Genomic DNA, 19,794 nt, shown 5'->3' with positions numbered 1-19,794 from the left:
AACAACCTTCGGATATATGAGGAGTTCCGGATAAGAAAAGACAACTAGAGTTCTACATGGAAACGACAAGAACTACTCGGATATATATATATATATGAGGTTTTTTTATAATACCCACAATTATTTGACCGTTTAAAAAGTGTGTTCACGGTAAATGAGAGAGTTGCAAAAGCGAAACGAGGTTTCAAACACAGCCTAGGCAACTGATTAATTAATAGATTTTTTTGCAAATAGGAACTTTAATCATGCATGGCCAAATGGACAGACTTTATATGTGGCAAGCACTTTGCGATCTGCTACCTGGAAAAAAATGAGAAAAAAAGAAGAGAAAACTATGGTCTCGTTACGGAAGATTAGTAGGGCTAAGAATGCGAGATACATTATCTATGTTTAGAGTATAACCTTGCATAGGTGCATATAGACTAAAAGAAAGAAAAGGGAAATAATTGGGGCTTGAAAAGTCGAAATGGAGACACCCAGCAACATAACAGCAAGAACAAAGCTATCCAACAATGTCACTCTTTCATAATATTGTTTCTGGACTCCACAGAGCACGTCAGCTTCAAATAGGGAATGGACTCTAATGCCCTGATATTTATATTTGCTTTTCATATTGGCATTTACTGTTAGATCCCTTCATCGCATTATCATCTGTTGGCAGGATGTACATCATGAAACTGTTGGATTGTATCTCCACGATTAGTATTACACACATACGGTTTCAGCATCATCTTCATCAACTGCTGGTGCGTTAAACCTGGAAACCAAGACACAATTTTTTGCATTTTGGTACATGAGAATCTGTCAAAACTCTATGCGAAAATATTCTGGGATTCACCCTTGAGCATTCAAATAAATTTATCAGGAATTGCCAAAACTGCTATTGCAGATGAATATTCTAGCATTTCATCTGCATGCATGACATAGCGGCAATAATTAAAAAAAACATGAATTGAACAGAGATGGAGAAAAGATTCTAATGTCTTCTCAAGCACAAAACTTATGTAACAAACTTAGTCAGCTGGAAAAAGTGAATTCATTCGTAGGAGTACAGCACATGACAATGTACCATTTCTACCATGACAGGCCTGATCTCCTGCTGCCTTCTATTGAGTTCTCTCAGGTAACTCGGTCACAAATTGGAGATCTACAAGCACGCACGCTGGGCTGCTATGTCACCCACAGAACCTGTTTGATAAACTGAGATTGCCAAGATCAGTGGAGACAAACCCAGAGGATGGCACACCATGAAGCAGATTGTATTTGGTGGAAGGCTGACCGCTAAAGAGGACATTTAGGTCCATTGAATAGTCATTTGAAAATGATTATGGCTTCCCCCCCATCTTTCCCTGATTGCTTGCAGAATTCATTACCATTCAAAATTTCAAACCTGATGTTAGTATGTGACTTGTATTTGTATAGTTCCCATTCAGTTCAAGGTAAAAATTGTATTACCAAGGTTTTTCCCTATTATCCATTACTGCATAATAGCTTCCAAATAGTCGCAGTTTATTTAGTAAGAATCAATTAGTATAATCAAGCTTATGTTGGACTAAAAAAAGAGGAAGTAAATATCCCATTAAATTTTATTTCCGTTAGTTTAATGAGTATCAAGAACAAGATAATCCTAAGAAACTAAAAGTTTAAGAAGTAAATGGATAACGATTTTAGTGATGCTATGCTGGCCGGTAATTAGTGGAGCACAAGTGCACAACAGACAGAAGATATTGAAGGGAATGATTGAACTAAAGAAAGAAAAAGATAACCTTCTATAAACAAACCTCCCTAATTACTTCTGATATTTCATTTTCCATGCTATGGAATGACCATTTTTACTGTAAAGAGGATATGTCAAATCAAATATGCTAGTCGGAGAACAACATGCTCTGATGAACAGAGGAGCTTAACCTTACCTCGTGGGTAGATTTAGGTTACTCTGGAATAATTTAATCCTCAAAGGTGCTTCTAGAAAATTCTAGATACCTAAACAGTCTTTAACACTCTGTTCAAATTTATCGATGGCAGAGACGGTGCTCAGCAAGCCATCCTTCATCTTCTCCCTGCAGGATAGTTGAGTTGATAAGCGTCATGCATTTCCTAGCTTCGCAAATATTCTGAATAAATGCAACAAAGAATCACATGTAATCGGCATCGTAAAACTCATTTTACTGGGAAATGTAAAGAAATAAGCAGTTGAGCACACTATCATTTCCATTGAATTCCTCCATCGCACTAAGAATAAGATTACAAAAACCAGTTCATGGGAACATGAAAGATGTTCCAAACTGAAAGGAAATGAGATAATGCAGTCCAAGGAATCATGTAACTTGGTTCCTAGTTACCACCTAGAATGACATAAGACCTACCTTAAATTTTCTCCGGACCGAAGACCTACCTTAATTGTTTAAAGAGAGGCCTTTGGCACAGCGAAAAATTAAGGTATTATGTCATTGTTGCCCATGGATGAGTTATTGAATATACCATAGCCAGATGATAAAAATAGATGGCTGCACTGCAGAACTCAAATAGCAACATTTCTGATTACACCATATATATGAAACGTCAATCTATTCTACGGTTAAGAGCCAAGTGTATTCGAGCTGGTAACATGGGAAAAACTGATATAGATGATGTGGAGATAGTACCCACCTATCAGCAGTGAGCTCAATGTTACTGTTATCCACCACAGTTCCCAGGTCAGAGAATGACCTGTACAAAGCAATTTGTAAGTGATTAGAAGTTTACCCAACACAATATAAATTACAAAGCAATTTGGTAAGTTTCTTTGTTTCTGTAACGGGAGTGTTAAACCTACTGTATTAGCTCGGCAAGCCTAGCATCAGCTTCAACCTTGAGAGGGTCCTTATCCGTGAGCAGCGACGCGGCATTCTTCAGTATCAAGCTGAATGTGCAGACCTGAAGCGTAATTCCATCAAACACCTGGTGTACCAAGAAAGAAAAGCAAACCAAACCATGGATATTGTGAGCGCCTCCCAAACCTCAACGCCGCTCCGCGACTGCAGCGAGACGAGTGAGTTCCTCTGCCGCGGCACACAGTCTCGCCCCGCCGCGGCGAGCATCCGCCCCACCTCCTCGACGTCGTCAGCACCCACATTCGCCGAAGCTGCACTCCGAAGCCACATTAGTGAAGAAATTTAACCCAAATTGTCATAGCTTGAGACGGATCGACCAAATTGTCATAGCTTGAGACGGATCGAGTGTACAAAAGGTGATCAAATGGAGTTACCGAGAAGGCTCTGGGCCTTGAGGAGGATTTCGCGGGAGGCGGCGATGGGCGCGAGTAGGAAGCGCGCCGACTTCTTCTTCTGCTCCCGCAGCAACTCCTTCGGCCCAGCTGCGGCATCCCAACAAACAACAACAGCGAGAACAACCGGAGAGGAGAAGAGGTGAGAGCACGGTCTCCGGCGAGCTGCAACAAGTGCAGAGTCAAGGGAGGTATTCGTACGGATGCCGAGGGAGAAGGCGGCGGCGGCGGTGGGCGGGCGGGGCGTCGAGCCGGCCAGGACGAGCGCTAGTAGCGCCGCCCGGCGAGAGGGGAGGTCCGGAAGCGCTTGCGGCTGCCGCGAGGACTCCCGCGAGGCGCGGGCGGCGCTGGTCCTTCGCCGGAGTGGTCGCGTCGCCGTCTCCGTCGCCGGCGCCGGCGCCGCCGGCGCCGCGGCGAGCGAGTGGATGGCGCGCATCGGGCCACTCATGGGTAGCTCTGGGATTTGCTTCGTCTTCGTGTGGGCCTTCATGTTGTGTTGAACACATCGCTTCGAGGATGGATTACATATCCCGTATTTACGTCTTCGTGGAGATTTGACGGGTTTGACTTGAACTACGCTTACACTCATGTAATGGCGTCGAGTAACTCCTAAGATCATATGATAATCAGGGTTTAGGGGTTAATATTCTAAGAAATAGTAACTTTTTTGGGCTTCCGCACCTGAATTTGTCATTTCATTGAAAGGAAGAGTGCAAGGTTCATTACGTAGAGTTTAGAGTTCGTAGGTGGGAAGAGAAGATTTCTTTCCAAATAGAAATTACATGGTGATCTTCAGTCTTAAAGTTTTCAGCCCACATTGTAGCCTCTCGCACACAGCGTTGCAGACATGAAGCAATCGAGGGGACTTGTCATCTGAAGACAACATCATGTCCGTGATTCCACATTGCCCATAAGCAGAGGAGGTAGAAAACCTAAAAATGTAGAATAGGCACTCCTTGTCCTGGCTTCAGCTGATGGAACGGGTTCACGTCTTGAATCATCGGTTGCACTCCAATTTTCTTGCCTGGGCTTCAGCTAAAGAAATAACTTTTGATAGTTAGCTTCGAAGAATCTAAGCAACTATAGATTATTACAATATGGATGAAAAGCTTAGCTATTTAGGGGAGCTTTTGGCTCTAGTCTCTCATGTATTCAGGCTCACGTCATGACAGCAGGAAAAGAAGGTGAACTTTATGAAAAGCAAAAAGGATACGTGCAAGGTTGCACATCAGAGAATACAATACGTGAGGATAATTGGAGGTTATAAATTGGAACAATGGATAAAAACATGTTGCAAGCATAGGATGAACGAGTTGATCGAAATGGATTCGCACAACCTCATCTTTTCATAAAAAGAAAAGGAATCGCATATATAACTCCAACCAATTAAGACGATAACACAATCAACAGAAGATGCTAGATGCGTGATGGATATATCGCATCACAAGCTTCACAAAAAGATTATTCTGTCCTCCTCAACACTTGCAACAACATTTTAGCCTTTGGTTTAGGATATACGTGAGTAATGCAACATATCGAATTTGTTCGATTTTCTTGTCCTTGGAACAAATGGATTCCTGCTTACAAAAAGAATCGAAGTTCTTGTGCCAAACTGCCAATGATGCAGGATGATTGGGAAAAAAAAATCTTGTACCAAACTGCCAAATGCTACTCCTAGTAATGCAAGCCACGTGCTTCAGTGCTCTCACCGCGAATCGTGTTCGGGGTTGGCATCAGATTAATCTAATCACGCCGTCCTAATCCCGACCTTAGCCGCAACAAAAGCCTCTGAAAATAGATCGGATCGATCACTTGGAGTACTGATTTGTTTGTCTCATGCGTCTCGCCCATTAGCCTATTCTCACTCGCGCAAACTTAACACGTACTTACAACTTTATCATAAGTTGAAAGCTACTCACTCAGTACAAAAAAATATAAGCATTTCTAGCATAGTACTCCACAAGTTAAATATTTTTAACTTTGACTATTAATAGCAAAAATATAAAAAAGATCAATCATATAAAATTGATGTCACTAGATTTATCATTAAACAAACTATCATAATATGTAACTCTTTTTTATTTAAAACATCTTACTTTTATAAATATTGTCGGTTAAAGTAGTATCTCAGAGATCGTATCAAAGTTAAAAATACTTATATTTTAGAACGGAGGGAGTAGGTTAATAATTGGACGAAAAGCTTTAACAGAAAAGGTCATGTCATCACTTATAAGATACTACTACTATAACCCAATTTGGAGTGTAATGCTCCCTTTCCAAGTCTATACTACTCCACTTTGTAATCGGTTACTAACCCCACTCTCGCAAGTAATTAAGCAACAAGAGCATGCGAATACTTTGACAAGCTAACAAGGACAATGCGACCAAAGAACTGAAGATATATACCAGTGCAAGCAAAGTGCAAAGAACTGACCCAAGCATGTGCCAAAATGCAACTGATAGCTATCGATCGCTTGGCTGCTTCGTGCAAGAAGACGAGTGCTGTGCGTGCAGCTACTGGTGGCGCACACGGCGTGAGTTATCTATCTATCCAACACGCGTCGGTGGGGCCCAGAAGGAGAGGAAGAGGAGAAGAAAAAGCGACGGGAACGGCTATTGTTCTCCTCCAGGAGTTGTTGATCCAGAAGCCCACGTGGAATCCACGGTCCAAATTGCATGGGAGAATCTATTCAACGGCCAGGATGCCCCATCCATGTCGATGCCCTCTTTATGCCCAGATCAAATATTGATATGCTCACCCTGAAATGTTCACATGGTATTAATAAACCTCTTGGTTCTACAAACAATATAATTCACTCATGTCTGGCTCTCGTTATATGGGTGTTAGAAATATTTATTTTAAAGAATCGATATATCAGGAGCATACGTTGTATTGGAAAAATAGATTGAGGTCGGATCATATCTTGTCTTATCTTGATATTTGTCGTATGTCCTTTTCACCCGTGTCTCCTATCTCACCCATTCTTAACGGATACCTATATTGTCGCATGCACATTGAAACCCTAATTTTAGTCCTTCTCTCTTGTTCCATCTTCTTCCTCATCTCCGATAATTAATCGCCATTAAAACCATTTTTGGTAAGCTCATTTCAACACTCTCGCATTACCTACTCTGACATACACCTTAAGCGAAAAACTCTACAATTGCAACCACTAACATCCCTATTACCAATTCATCAGGTTATCAGAGATACATCCAACTTTGAATTTTTTTTATAAAAACGATAGTTTAACTGTGATATGATCTGATCTGATGTGATATTGAGGACGTTTGAAACCTCTGCATTGGAAATCAATCCACATCTTTTTTAGCAAACCGCTTCTATTAACACATGTACTTTAGGTGAGCGTTCGTGTGGCCGGAGCAATATCCCGGAAGCGGTAGCCGAGCCGCACCGTCCGTTTCCCCCCTCGAGGCCCTGAACCGCAAGGCCCCCCTCGTGTGTGCTTCTCCTGCTTGGCGCGCCCCCGGCCAAACGCATCCCCACCTCCTCCCCTTCCCGTCGCTCGCTGGCTTCCAACGCACGCGAGCCTCGCATCGCATCGGAATCCTCACGCGATCCCTCCGCCCCCCGCCGCGGCGCCGGCCACCACCGCCAATGCCCGGCGGCGCGCGGCGCCGGTGAAGGGTGAGGGCGAGCAGCGCCGTCGCGCGCGCGCCCCGCCCGTTTGGATTCCATTCCTTCCTCTCCCCACTCACACCCACTGCTCAATTTATTCCCACGCGCCCCACGCTGACGCCTCGTCGCACTCGTGTCTCGCGTCCCGTCCCGTCTCGGCGTCGCCTCGCCTTCGCCTTCGCCTATTTAAGGGGGGGCGATATGCTCTTCGCCAGGAGGCCGCTCGCCACCGCCGCCAGCCACCTCGCGCCCTTCTCCCCTCCCCTCCTCCTCTTCTTCGCCTCCGCCTCCTCGTCGTGCTCATCCGCCGCGTCGCCTTCTTCGGCCTCGGGCCCTAGAGGTAAGCGCGTTTTTCCTTTTTTTTTGTTATATGGCGTTTATTTTTTTTGGTTGAATTTTGCGGTTCTCTGGTGATTCTTCTGTGCATGTGCTATTGTTGGTATTTTGTTTTGAAATGGCAGATTTGATCCGACGCGAGCCGCGGAGGAGGCTAACCGTTTTGTTTTAGCCGTCCCATGGCCGACATGGTGCGGTTATATTTGCCGGTTTTTTTAATCATTTTTTGCTGGTTGTTATAGTGAATTTCACGCTCCATCTTAGTTTACAGTGCGACTTTGCTCTCTTGGTGTATTTTACATGGTTCGAATTTTGCGGCCGTTTGCTGAATCGGTAATGGCAATTGGGTATTATGGATTTTGTTTGAATTTTGATGTATTCTTATGTGTGTTTCACACTTGTTATTACATTGCAATCGTAGTACAATTGTTTAGGGAATGGATAGCAGTTCAAATGTTCATTTTACTCTATGTAATCGGCTGATCATCCGTCAATTTTTACCTAGATGCTGGAATTCCAGATTGTGGCACTGCACTTTTTCACTGATTACATGGCGAACATCAATTACTCAATGTTTAGCGTGCTCTGTCCTGAAATATTGATCTCATATCAGGGTGCAGTGCTGTAAGGATGGAGACCGGTGCGGTGGAGCCAGCATCAACAGGAGCAATATGGTCAACGCCATCAGTGGAACCTAGAACCATTTCTGTTGGGAAAGAGATATTCTGCAACCGGTCACTCAACATGAGGAACATCACTGCAGTAGGATTTGATATGGACTACACTCTTGCGCAGTACAAGCCCGAGACATTTGAGGCTCTTGCTTACCATGGCACAATAGAGAAGCTTGTCAAGGACCTTGGCTACCCTGAGGAGGTTAGTTGCACTGAAACACATGCATACTTGTTTGGTGTGTAAAGATAAAACTGTATTAGTTGGTTTAGATGTTTTGAATTACTGTGCCAAGTTCTTCTCTGTATAAACTGAGATATTTCTCCCCTTCGAGTAGGCAGCAATTTGTTTGTGCCGTAGCATCCTCGTGCGTCCGCTGTAGTGGCTGGTGCCTGGTTGCCAATAAGGTACCGGCGCAGCGACGGCAGCCTGTTGTGGTTTGTTCTTGTAGCTGTTGTAAATACTGTAGCTTGGAACTTCTTCTTTCCAAATCTCAATAAACTTCAGCCGGCTTCTACACCGGCCCGGCAATAAACTGAGATATTTCATGGCACAGAGGGACTTTTCTTCTTTTGTTTGTAAGATTGTATTATTTGACTGTCAGAAAAGTTAAACTGTGATGGGACTTCCTTTGTAGCACGTTAGCACTATCATAATGCAATTCTTGTGATGTTTGAATGTAACTTATTTAATGAAAATATAGCATTGTGGACTACTGGGATGATATGATGTTTTTTCATATCATTTCTTTACATTTTTTTATATCATTTCTTTATCTGTATTGAGTAAGCATATATGTGGATATGAAAACAATGAAGAGAATACCACCACAATGTATACTAACATTCTCATGCTCTGGCGTTTGTGTTATTGACTACAGCTGTAATTTGCTGGTAAAAGTGTTATGTAATAGTCTTTTGCAAATTTGCTTGTTCCATACATTGTTTTTTTATTGGACATGTCATCTAACCCGTTCCATATTTAATGTTTTGATGCTGAGATGTATGAAGCAATTGTTCCTTTGTTTCCTTTTGCTCTGAATTTGATATTCTTTGTTTCCATTGTGCAGCTGTTAACATGGCAGTTTGACTGGAAATATATGGTCAGAGGATTAGTTCTTGATAAGAAGAGAGGGAATATCTTGAAGGTCAGCTATTGTTGGTTGAACTCACCACACTTATGTAGAAATAGTATTATATGCGCTTATTCTTATATGAACCATCATTAAGTCAGCAATCATATAAAGCAAAGTGCAATACATATTGACATATAATGAGAACTAGATTGAGGAAATCACAAATCAGATGTTATAATGCCTAGTTTTTACTTGATATCAGATATTATAATTGAACCTTAGATCTTTAATCATCATCTTATTTGTGAGTAACGCATCTATACTTCTTCAAAATGCTTATTATTCACCGAGCACTTTCATCACTTCGGAAGTATTTTTCTTGCATCTCTTGATTAAAAAATTCAATTGCTAAGAGGCAACAACCATGTAGTCCTAGGCTCCTAGCATACTTTCTGGTACTATTGGACACTCATTGCTAGTTTTTCTTTTATATATGCCCTCTATGGTGGAGAATTTAACGTGATAACTGTTTGTTTCAATGGATATCTAATGAATATATCATAGGTTCTAAAATTCAAAAGTCTTATATTAGGTAAAAATACAAATGATTTGCAAAACGTATGCTACAAGACACATGCACAAATGTTAGATTTATCCATAGAATATCCCACCGGACCATCAACGCAATAGGTGGTTCTGTGATGGTAGACTTACACCACCACTAGGTTCTTTTTCATTGTATGTAGGAAGCATATCTAATGATTTGTTGCTGTAGTTTTGAGCTGGACACGACATGAGCAACTCATTGTTTTTCATTTGGAAAAAAAAAACTAACTCTAATTTACTGTTGGTTGGTGCAATATCAGATGGATCGGCACAAGTATGTGAAAGTTGCTTATCATGGATTTAGGGAAATGTCAAAAGAAGAAAAAGTGTCTGCTTATGGAAGTACATTGATACGAGATTCCTTTGATGAGCCTGACTATGCCCTCATAGATACACTTTTCTCATTGGGTGAAGCCTATCTGTTTGCTCAACTTGTTGATTTCATGGATAACAATCCTGGAAAAGTACCTTCAGGCACTGAGTATGGTTATTCCAATCTGTACTTGCTGATAGTCTTTTTACCTTGAGAGCCAAAGTGTTCACATACTGTGGTTTTGTTTTAGAGCTTGCATTCTTTTTTCGGTACAGCTATCCGCTTATGTACAGAGATGTGAGGTCTGCTGTTGACTTGTGCCATCGTGATGGAACATTAAAGAGAATGGTCGCAAAGGATCCTAGCAGGTACAGTTTTGACAAAATCAAATCTTCTTTTTTCTGTAATAGGCTAGTTTGATCCAATGACATCATGCATCATTTCCAATATTATAATCTGAACTTCTATATTGTGTTGATTGCATTAGGATTATAATTCTGTTAATTTATGTAGTTTGAACTTGACAGGTACATCAACGAGGACTTGGCCATTGTACCGATGCTTGAAATGATTAGAAAATCTGGGCGCTCAACATTCTTGGTGACAAATAGGTATATGGATCCCTATGTTATTTCAGGCTCCATGGGAGGCTCGTGTTCCCACGTTACATCAAAGAAATGCTGTGTTGCTATTGTTTCCTTTTCCTATATTGCTGTACTTAAGTAAAATGGTTTTGCATCTTGCTTGTCCTTGCAGTCTGTGGGACTACACAGATGTTGTCATGAACTACCTCTGTAGGCCATATACCTCAGATGTAAGCTCCAGTCACAACCACAAGTGGCTTGGATATTTCGATGTTGTGATAACAGGAAGGTTGGTGTGCTCTAACGTTCCTTGTTTGTCCGTTTGTTTTGTTGTTGATATCTGTTCCCTGAAGGTATTTTGATTCCTCAACTTGGTCTCTTTTTGAACCTTTTCAGTGCAAAGCCAGGGTTCTTCCATGATGGTAACCGTGCTGGACTGTTTGAAGTTGAGCCTGATTCTGGAAAGCTTTTAAATGCTGATCTTCATGTTAGTAATATGATTTTGTAAGTACAATTTTTCTGTACACTCCACGTATTTCTAATGTTCTGATATTCTTCTGTGAAGATTGGAAGCCCCAGATCAGGTCAGCAGCCTTCAAGGCCAATCCACAAAATTTACCAGGTACCTATTTTCCTGACAGGATGTACATAGTAATTTTGGCCATATAGTGGTTTTTCCAAAAGTAACCAGAGGTCAAAATGAACTTTGCAAACTATTATCTGGCCAGTTAACATCAGTTCTATTGTTTAATTTTTATGACATGTTTTGATTATTGCACTAAGTAGGATTTAATTCTTGTCATATTTTTAACAGGGAGGAAATGTTGGTCATCTTCACAGATTACTTTCTGTTGCTTCTAGTTCTCAGGTATCATCATTATTTGTGGCTGGTTGCCTACTTGCATATTTTCTTACTGATCAAATAATATATCATCTTAACATTGTATAGATCTTATATGTTGGAGATCACATTTATGGAGACATACTGCGCAGCAAGAAAGTCCTTGGTTCGTCGTGCTTTTCATTCCCTCTTTTTCTGTCTGATCTTTTTTATTTAATATATATTGCGCATGATATTAAATGGTGTTGCAATAGTTAGATAAATGAGTACACTTAAAAGTTAGTTTCAATGCTAGTTCCACTCAAGCAACTATAAGTACTGCTCAGTAATGTTTAAACTGTTTGTTTCTCATTGTTTTTCAATTCTCATGACAATCTTTCTATAGTGTCAATTTCAATATGAAAAATATGGCAAATCTTTTGAAAAATGTGTAGCATGGCATAAATCATATTTATATCATCGCTGTTTTCATTCTTATATGTTGGAGATCACATTCCTATAGTTCTCTTTGTTTGCATGCATCATCAGTGCAAATTAGCCAAGATGTCAATTTTTAACATGAAAAACGGCAGGAAATACAGTTTTACTTTATTCAATCCCTAAGTTATTATGTGTTGTGATTTTTCTTTTAGGTTGGCGCACAATGCTAGTAATACCAGAGCTAGAGCAAGAGGTGAAACTTCTTTCGGAATCAAAATCTACTCGAAAGGTATCAGTTATACTCAGTTTGCCAATCCAGAATGAATCCAACAGTCTTGTGTTAGCATTCTATGCAATTACCAGCCTGCAATCCTATACAACATAATAACAAAATGGTTCTTGTCAGGAATTAGTATACGGGTCCAGAATGTTGAGATGTTGTCTGACCTGAAAGCTTTTCATATCTTCCCTTGCATAGTTTGGTGTCAATCAGACAATTATATACATGATATTGTGCATGTTGAGACTGATTGTATTATCAGTCTGCCAAGCAACTGCTTCATTACCTCTTTTTTTTTTATGTGCTAACCTAACCAGGAGCTTAGGCATCTTAGGATGGAGCGTGATTCAATTGAAGATAAAATCCATCGTCTTGAATGGTCACTCAAGTATGTCAAGAAAGTTTCTAGCTCTCTGCTTTGATTACTTCTACATGTTAAATATCTTATGTCTGCCCCTAATAGTTTGCTTATTATATTTTCTAGTAAAATTTGAGTACATCACATTCCACATCTATTACTGATTCACTTTTGTTTAGGTTTGAAAATCTTACAGAAGATGAGAAGGAAAAGTTATTCTCGGAGCATGACATTCTGCTGGTACGTATATATTCTGAGTTGTAATAGCAGTTGGTACTTGGTACTGAAATGAAAACGATTGATATGTCTATGGTGTGCTTGAAAAAAAGAAGCCACCCTCTTTCAATCTTATCCTTTTAACTATGAGTAGCATTTAATTTGCACATATGAAGACAAAAGTCAATATGGGAAATGATGGCTGGAAAGTAGAAACTTGGCCACCTGGGTTCAATGTAGTTAATCGGATTTACCAGTCCACTCATTTAATAGAGAATTAGTTTTGTACCACAAGATCACCAGCTTAGAAAAATACACGTTTCTGGTAGGTTGAACTCATAATTTTTTTGATTACTGATGGTAACCAGTCATGATAGTATGATGTGCCTTTTGTTCTGAGAACAATGTCTGTCCTGGCAGCGTATGGTCTCATCTTAAGATTTCTATTGCTTATCATTTTCTCTGGGTACTGCAGCAAAAGAAGGAACATGTTCGTCGGCTTCATCAAGAGGCTCAAAGGCAACATCATCATAAGGTACTTTGCTTGGTACAAAACCTTTCAATGTTTCATCCAAAATTGAACACCTAACTCAAAAAAAAACTTTGAATTGTAACCAACTACCTTTTCTGGACTTCTGAATTTTGCATAGCCTCTTCTTCCCCATCTATTGATTGCTACTTTTTATTATAATTTAGTTCCATAAAGTGTGGGGGCAACTCATGAAGACGGGTTATCAAAACTCCCGATTTGCTCATCAGGTAACATGCTTTTAAACATCGTCTGGCGTCCTGTACTGAATGTTCGTGTTGGTTGCCATCTCTGGCAGTTGATATAAGACTCATCTTTTGCATTTTTTTTTTGGATTAATCTTTCTCTTTGCATGTTTACACAGGTCGAGAGATTTGCGTGCCTTTACAGTAGTCAAGTCACAAACTTTGCTTTGTATTCTCCCAACAAGTACTACCGTCCAAGCGAAGATTACATGCCCCATGAGTTCGATGTGCTTGGGCTGTAGGAGTTCTCCCGGTCTCCTTGAATAGATTTTCAGCTTGCATCTGGATAGGAGCATGATCTTTTGTCCTGTGGCTCTTACCGTCTAATAACATTGTAGTTTCTGTTAATTTTGTAAGCAAGTGTGGGATTAATCTGGTGAATGTTCACCTGTTCTTTTCAAGTTACCGCTGAAAAAAGAAAGCGAAAGGTTTGTGTAATTATAGTCGGCCATAGCAGATCAGCAATTTAACTATATCTTTTTGTACATAATAACAAGCTTATAGTGAAATTAAAGGAAAAGTTCTTGATGGAAAGTTTTAGCTCTCTGTCTTTGATTTTGCTATATATTAAGTATAATATATTGTATTGTAATTGCATTATAAGTTATAACTTACATATATCTACAATATAAGCTGTAGATATCTTCCATATAATTTTGAATTGTTATATTTAGTCCGATGACCTTTGCTTTGTGAAAATAGCGTGTTAAATTTTTCAAGGTTACATATTTGTACTTACGTATAAGTTACAATGTTATTATACAATAACAGTACATAGGGTGTGTTAGTATAAGTTACAATGTTATTATACAATAACAGTACATAGGGTGTGTTTAGTAGTGTAAAGTTTTTGAACTATACGGAGACACATTTGAAGTATTAAACATAGACTAATAACAAAACAAATTATATATTTCGCCTGTAAACTATGGGACGAATTTATTAAGCCCAATTAATCCATCATTAGCAAATGTTTACTGTAGTCAGGGGCGGATGCAGAGTATATTAGGGGGGTGCCCAGGAATCCAGTCAAAAAAAAATTTAAGCTATACCTCACCTATTTTCACCATGTGTACAGCTTCGCCCCTGACTGTAGTATCACATTGTCAAATCATGGCGTAATTAGGCTCAAAAGATTCGTCTCGCAATTTACATGCAAACTGTGCAATTGGTTTTTTTTTCGTCCACATTTAATGTTTCATGCATGTGTCCAAACATTTAATGTGATGTTTTTGGTCAGATTTTTTTTGAATCTAAACAAAGCCATAATTTATCGATAATCGTATGGATAGCCTCTTTGTTTTTGCAATTGGCGGGCTCCTTATGCGTAAAGCTGAAGCTATGCTAAATCTGACACGGGTAGCAAATGAAAGGGTTTGCATACGTTGGTTTAAACCCTTTTTTGTGTCTAATGCCGACCCTTTTCCTTTTGCCAACACCAACAGACATCGATGCGCGTTGCTTTCTACTCCAATTGTCAAACGACTAGTTCCCGTTAAAAATTTAAATTACATTGCCCTGTCGCAATTTTTGCCATGTTCCTTCCTAACGTTCCTGTGTCTCAGTCAACCCGTTCATTTCATACCAGGGAGTCCAGGACTGAGAGGACAGATGGGCCAGACACTGGTGCAATTGCCACAAACCGGCCCGACGAACCGCCTCCGCGTCCTCTCTAGGCCGCATCCAAACGTAACAAAAGCCCAGCCCACCAACGCAAGCTGCAGCGCCTCTTCCTCCCCTCCTCCACCCGGCAACCTCCCCATCCACTAGCTCCCCAGGCTGCACAGCCCACCCCCGACCACCCCTCGATCCGCCTCCGCCTCCGCCTCGTCGTCGCCGTCGACGCCCCCACCCACCATGGCGGCGCTCCTCGCCCGGCAGGCAGCGCAGGCGCTCCGCGCGCGCCAGATGGTGCGGGAACCCTATCACCCCTCCTCCCCCGCCCGCGACCTCCTAGATCTCTCTCTCTCTCTCTCTCTCTCTCTCTCTCTCTCTCTCTCTCTCTCTCTCTCTCTCTCCCCATCTCCTCTCTCAGATCGAGTATTCCTGCTCCGAGCTTCTGGGTGTTGTGATTCGCGTGTGATTCTTGGGGTGATGGTGTTTGCAGGCGCAGCTCGGGCCGTCCGCGACGGCGATGCAGGGGCACATCCGGACCTACATGGGCGCAGGGAAGCCCACGAGGTTCAAAGGTCGTAACCCTTATCCCTGTGTTACTGCACTGTTCAGTATCCGAATTGCTACTTTGGAACCGATACGTTCTACGTTGGTTACGTCGTGTGATTGCTAGGAATCCTATACGTTGGAAGTATTTAGCCCACTAGTGTGAACTGTGAAAGAGTAGTGAATCCAATCTGTTGGTGTTTTGTGGTACATACAGTTGTAAGAGTAATGAATTAACGATGTATCGGAAGCTTCACGGTGTAGTTATGTCTGGAAACCAATATGATGAAACACGCCTTGCCTGCGTGTAGTAATTTTATTATAGTCTGCAGAACTTCCTAGCCAACAACTCATGAAGTTCCATTCTAATTGGTGTGATGTCGCTATTTTTTTCTTATACTTTTTCTTCCTAATTACCAGAGGATGAGGAGAAAGAGAAGCTTGCAAAGGAGATAGCGAAAGATTGGAATGCTGGTGAATTTCTAATGATACTCTTTATCTATGCATCGGAAAAGTTTGTGATCCACTATTCCCTTTAATGCTTATTTTGAACTTTCTTGCTTCAGTATTTGAAAGGAGCATCAACACATTGTTTTTGACTGAAATGGTCCGCGGTTTGATGCTGACACTCAAGTACTTCTTCGAGAAGAATGTTACAGTTAAGTGGTGAATTTGGCATACTGTTTCCTTTATAATGTAATTGCATGCTTGTATTTACCTTCTTATCCTACCTCCTTACAGATCAACTATCCATTTGAGAAGGGTCCTTTGAGCCCTCGCTTCCGAGGAGAGCATGCTCTCAGACGCTATCCAACTGGAGAAGAGCGTTGCATCGCCTGTAAACTATGTGAAGCTGTAAGTTACATTTTCTTTTGCACGGTAAATAAGTGAGTTGAAGTTATACCTAGTTAGCCCTAGAAGAAGTAGATATTATAGGTATAACTAAGTGTAGGAAATTAGCCAATCCTAAAGGAAATGCAGTCTTCCCAGTTTCCATGAATAATAGCTGGATTGGTGATTCTTCTTTATGTTTAGATAATACTGAATTCACTCATGTAACTTAACTTTGCTGCAATGTTCCTCATATCAAAAAGAACTTCTGTGTGCAATACTCAGTTCAGTTGATTGAATTATTTAGACTGCTACTTTGTAAATACTTAGAAAGTTAGAATTTTAGGTTGGCCATTGCAGACTTGCTACCAAATTTAAGATAGTAATCAACTACATACTGGTTGTCCTTAACAATAATCGATCAATTTTTTTTTCTTTAAATTGGACAGACTAAAACTACCTTTAAAAATGCCAAATCACTTTCCAGGAAACATTACCACCAAGTAGAGGTTTTTTTTGGCAGAACTGGAATTTGAGGGTTGAAGCCTTCTTGTGAACTTTGAAACCTTGAGTTCGTAAGTAAGAATCCATAGTGTTTGAACTTTGAACTGTATATCAATTGGATCCCTTTCTGAACCTATTATGGTCCATTAGATTTACTTATTGTCTGTTCAAACTTATACATACTTAGTGCACATAATAGGCCTAGGAAATTTTTGGACGGGTGTCATATCTTGATTGTTGATATTTCACAGTTGAATATATGAATATAAACTTTACGGGGTGTCGGGGTCTGCATATGTGCACTAGTTGCGTACTGAAAAATTTGCCAAAGATTGCCAAAAAAAACTGAAAACTGTAGAATTCCTGCACTCAGCTTGGTATGCAATGTTATTGCTACCAACTAAGGCCTTGTTTGGTTAATCCCCATGAGGGAGGGATTGGAGGGGATTTTTTCCACACTTATTGTGGTGTGGAATTATTCCCCCTCAATCCCCTCCAATCCTCGTCAATCCCATCCAAACCGAACAAGGCCTAATGCAATGTATTGGTTTGTTTGGAATGTTAGAGAAACAACTTGTAAAGCTTAAGGTAATCAGCTTTACTTATGTAAAGCAATGCATGTTTAACTTGAAGGCTTGATGATTCTCATGCTGATTAAGGGTAGTTATTGTTGCGTTTTATGCGTTCTGTTAAACAATCTCTTTTGCTCACTTGGCATTACAAATGACCAGATATGCCCAGCTCAGGCAATCACAATTGAGGCAGAAGAACGTGAAGACGGTAGTCGTAGAACTACAAGGTAATCCCGTGGCTGGCTTTCTTTGATCCGTGTGAATTATTGAAAAATGATTTACTGCCTCTTCATCTGCTGTTAAGCTCTGTTGTGATGAACTCCTTTTTGCAGATATGATATTGATATGACCAAATGCATCTATTGTGGCTTCTGCCAAGAAGCTTGTCCTGTTGATGCCATCGTTGAGGGTCCTAACTTTGAGTTTGCTACTGAAACCCATGAGGTAAAACACTTGATTCTGCTGCAGATTCTTTTTGACATATTGCTGGGATATCATACATGCATCTTTTTTCTGCAATGACAGGAACTGCTATACGACAAGGAAAAATTGCTTGAGAACGGCGATCGTTGGGAGACTGAGATTGCTGCAAACTTGGAGTCCGAGAGTCTTTACCGTTGATTTTTGTTACTCATGATAAGGATTCAGCATTTCCCTGTTTTACTCAACTAGCTGATAAATAAGCAAACTTTGTATCATAACCTAAATACCTGGTACCATGCTTTTGTACCTTGGTCCATCATTTGTTATTTTGTGCCAGGGTAAAGGTGCATTACCATGTTTTTTTCGATATCATTGTACTGTTGTCGACTCAGATGGCATTTTGAACAAAATATTGTGGTTCAGAATGCACCTTTTGTTAGTAAATTGCTTGCATCTAGACAATGCAGGACCGATGCTTCTGTATTTATTCTTCTCTGCGTAAATTCATTCCAACATGGATACTGCTCTATCATTTCCCATTTCATAAGCATCTTCTCTATCATTCTCTTATGGAAATGGGATAGAACTCAACTGCTTCATGCCTCAAGCTTCAACCTGTTGTTGACAAGCATGAAGCAATTGAGCTCTGAAGCAAATGAGCAACCAAGATGCTTGTGCGTAGCACACATTAAGCAATTGACGTCTATACAATCAAGAGAAGTAAATAAACTCGAAAGAAACTCAGAGATTTTGAGCTACGAAAGACAAGCAACAAAGAGCTTTCGTAGCTCAGTTGGTTAGAGCACCCGTTTAGTAAGCGGGAGGTCTTGAGTTCGACTCTCAACGAAAGCAATTTCTCTCTCTTTTTTTTTCTTCTATTTTGTGCTCATAGCTACATCGTTCAGTTCAAGATAGGTTGTTTTCTATGTTGTGTTCATAGCATCATTGTTCAATCCAAGACAGGTTATTTTTTAAGTTTCATTGTTTAAGATAGGTATTTGTGTTCATAGCTTCATCCTTATAGAGACAGTGGAAATGTTCGTTTTTCAACCTCAGACAGCTCAGTCTCCCGCAGGAAGGGGAACGGCATCCGTTCGGTTCATCGCCCGCTAAAGGAATATGTTCATTTGAGGTCCCTTAACTTGTCAACGAATCCAATTTTCATCCCTCAACCCGGAAAACTAGACACAACGAGTCCCTCAACTATCAAAACCAGTGCAGATTAGGTCCCTCGGCGGTTTTGAGGGCAGTTTTGGCTGACGTGGCGCCTACGTGGCTAATTTAACTCGGTCTTCATCTGACGTGGCATTGACGTGGCGCTTATGTGGCAATTCGAGCCGAAAAAATAATAAAATACTCAGGACCCACATGTCAGTCTCACATAGAAAATAATAATAAAAAATTGTGGGACCCACGTGGCCCCATATGTCAGTCTCACACATAAAATAATAAAAAAAATAGTGGGACCCACGTGGGCCCCACATGTCAGTCCAACTCACCCTCCTCTTCTTCCTCCTCTCTCCCCGTCTCCCCTCTTCATCTATCTCTCCTCTCCTCTCTCCCGGCGACGGAGAGGCAGCGGCACGCGGTGGCCGGCTGCCGGCGGGAGAGGAGGGAGCGGCACAGCCAGGCGCGGCGTGCGGAGGCGGTTTGGCGCGGCGGCGCGGCACCGGTAATGAAGGGGAGGAAGGCGAAGGGAGCTCCATGGGCGGCGGTGGGTTTGGGGAAGGGCTGGCGGCGGCGGGGAACTCGGTGGTGGCGGGGATGGAGGTGAGATCAGCGCGGGGTGGAACGGGGAGGTCGGCGCGGCGTCAACAGCATCGGCCGGGCGCGGTGGCTCGGCAGTGCGCGGCCAGGAAGTGGCATAGGGGGGAGGAATCGGGGCGGCGCCGGGCAGAGGAGGGAGGGAAGGGGAGCTTCACGG

At 41.4% G+C, this 19,794-nt stretch overlaps 3 protein-coding genes and 1 non-coding gene across 24 annotated transcripts; 3 read left to right on the top strand and 1 right to left on the bottom strand.

The window, feature by feature from the left end:
* Positions 1 to 353: 353 nt before the first annotated feature.
* Positions 354 to 3,772, bottom strand: LOC4334278 (uncharacterized). Of its 21 annotated transcripts, none has more exons than XR_010740260.1 (9): positions 3,467 to 3,772; positions 3,248 to 3,355; positions 3,000 to 3,124; positions 2,816 to 2,916; positions 2,650 to 2,709; positions 1,914 to 2,060; positions 1,280 to 1,835; positions 1,070 to 1,188; positions 354 to 757 (listed from the first exon to the last, which is right to left on the bottom strand). XR_010740260.1 is itself a non-coding variant. In XM_026024379.2 (6 exons), the coding sequence occupies exons 1-6, from the start codon at positions 3,753 to 3,755 to the stop codon at positions 1,976 to 1,978; spliced, it is 768 nt and encodes a 255-aa protein (XP_025880164.1). In that variant the 5' UTR covers positions 3,756 to 3,772; the 3' UTR covers positions 803 to 1,975. The 21 variants fall into 21 exon arrangements, 2 of the variants coding, with proteins under 2 accessions (XP_025880164.1, XP_025880165.2); XR_010740263.1 differs by having other exon boundaries at positions 1,280 to 1,356; XR_010740262.1 differs by having other exon boundaries at positions 1,070 to 1,200; positions 1,280 to 1,349.
* Positions 3,773 to 6,725: 2,953 nt separating this feature from the next.
* On the top strand, positions 6,726 to 13,914 carry LOC4334277 (uncharacterized). The gene is made up of 17 exons (XM_015775115.2): positions 6,726 to 7,245; positions 7,855 to 8,117; positions 8,983 to 9,060; positions 9,855 to 10,075; positions 10,183 to 10,275; positions 10,435 to 10,518; positions 10,664 to 10,780; positions 10,888 to 10,978; positions 11,057 to 11,113; positions 11,306 to 11,359; positions 11,441 to 11,498; positions 11,965 to 12,041; positions 12,350 to 12,420; positions 12,570 to 12,630; positions 13,082 to 13,141; positions 13,303 to 13,365; positions 13,500 to 13,914. Exons 1-17 carry the CDS (start codon positions 7,107 to 7,109, stop codon positions 13,620 to 13,622), a joined length of 1,710 nt encoding a protein of 569 aa, XP_015630601.1. The 5' UTR covers positions 6,726 to 7,106; the 3' UTR covers positions 13,623 to 13,914.
* A 1,227-nt stretch (positions 13,915 to 15,141) lies between these two features.
* On the top strand, positions 15,142 to 18,353 carry LOC4334276 (uncharacterized). The gene is made up of 8 exons (XM_015775118.2): positions 15,142 to 15,291; positions 15,488 to 15,569; positions 15,961 to 16,014; positions 16,107 to 16,198; positions 16,282 to 16,395; positions 17,607 to 17,674; positions 17,780 to 17,891; positions 17,973 to 18,353. The coding sequence occupies exons 1-8, from the start codon at positions 15,238 to 15,240 to the stop codon at positions 18,066 to 18,068; spliced, it is 672 nt and encodes a 223-aa protein (XP_015630604.1). The 5' UTR covers positions 15,142 to 15,237; the 3' UTR covers positions 18,069 to 18,353.
* A 295-nt stretch (positions 18,354 to 18,648) lies between these two features.
* TRNAT-AGU (transfer RNA threonine (anticodon AGU)) lies at positions 18,649 to 18,722 on the top strand. The gene has a single exon. It is a non-coding gene; the product is annotated as a tRNA-Thr (tRNA).
* Positions 18,723 to 19,794: the final 1,072 nt, after the last annotated feature.

This window comes from Oryza sativa, chromosome 3 (genome assembly GCF_034140825.1).
Source record: "Oryza sativa Japonica Group chromosome 3, ASM3414082v1".
Lineage (NCBI taxonomy): Eukaryota > Viridiplantae > Streptophyta > Magnoliopsida > Poales > Poaceae > Oryza > Oryza sativa.
The sequence above is the reverse complement of the archived record's forward strand: the minus strand, read 5'-3'. Positions and strand labels throughout refer to the sequence as shown.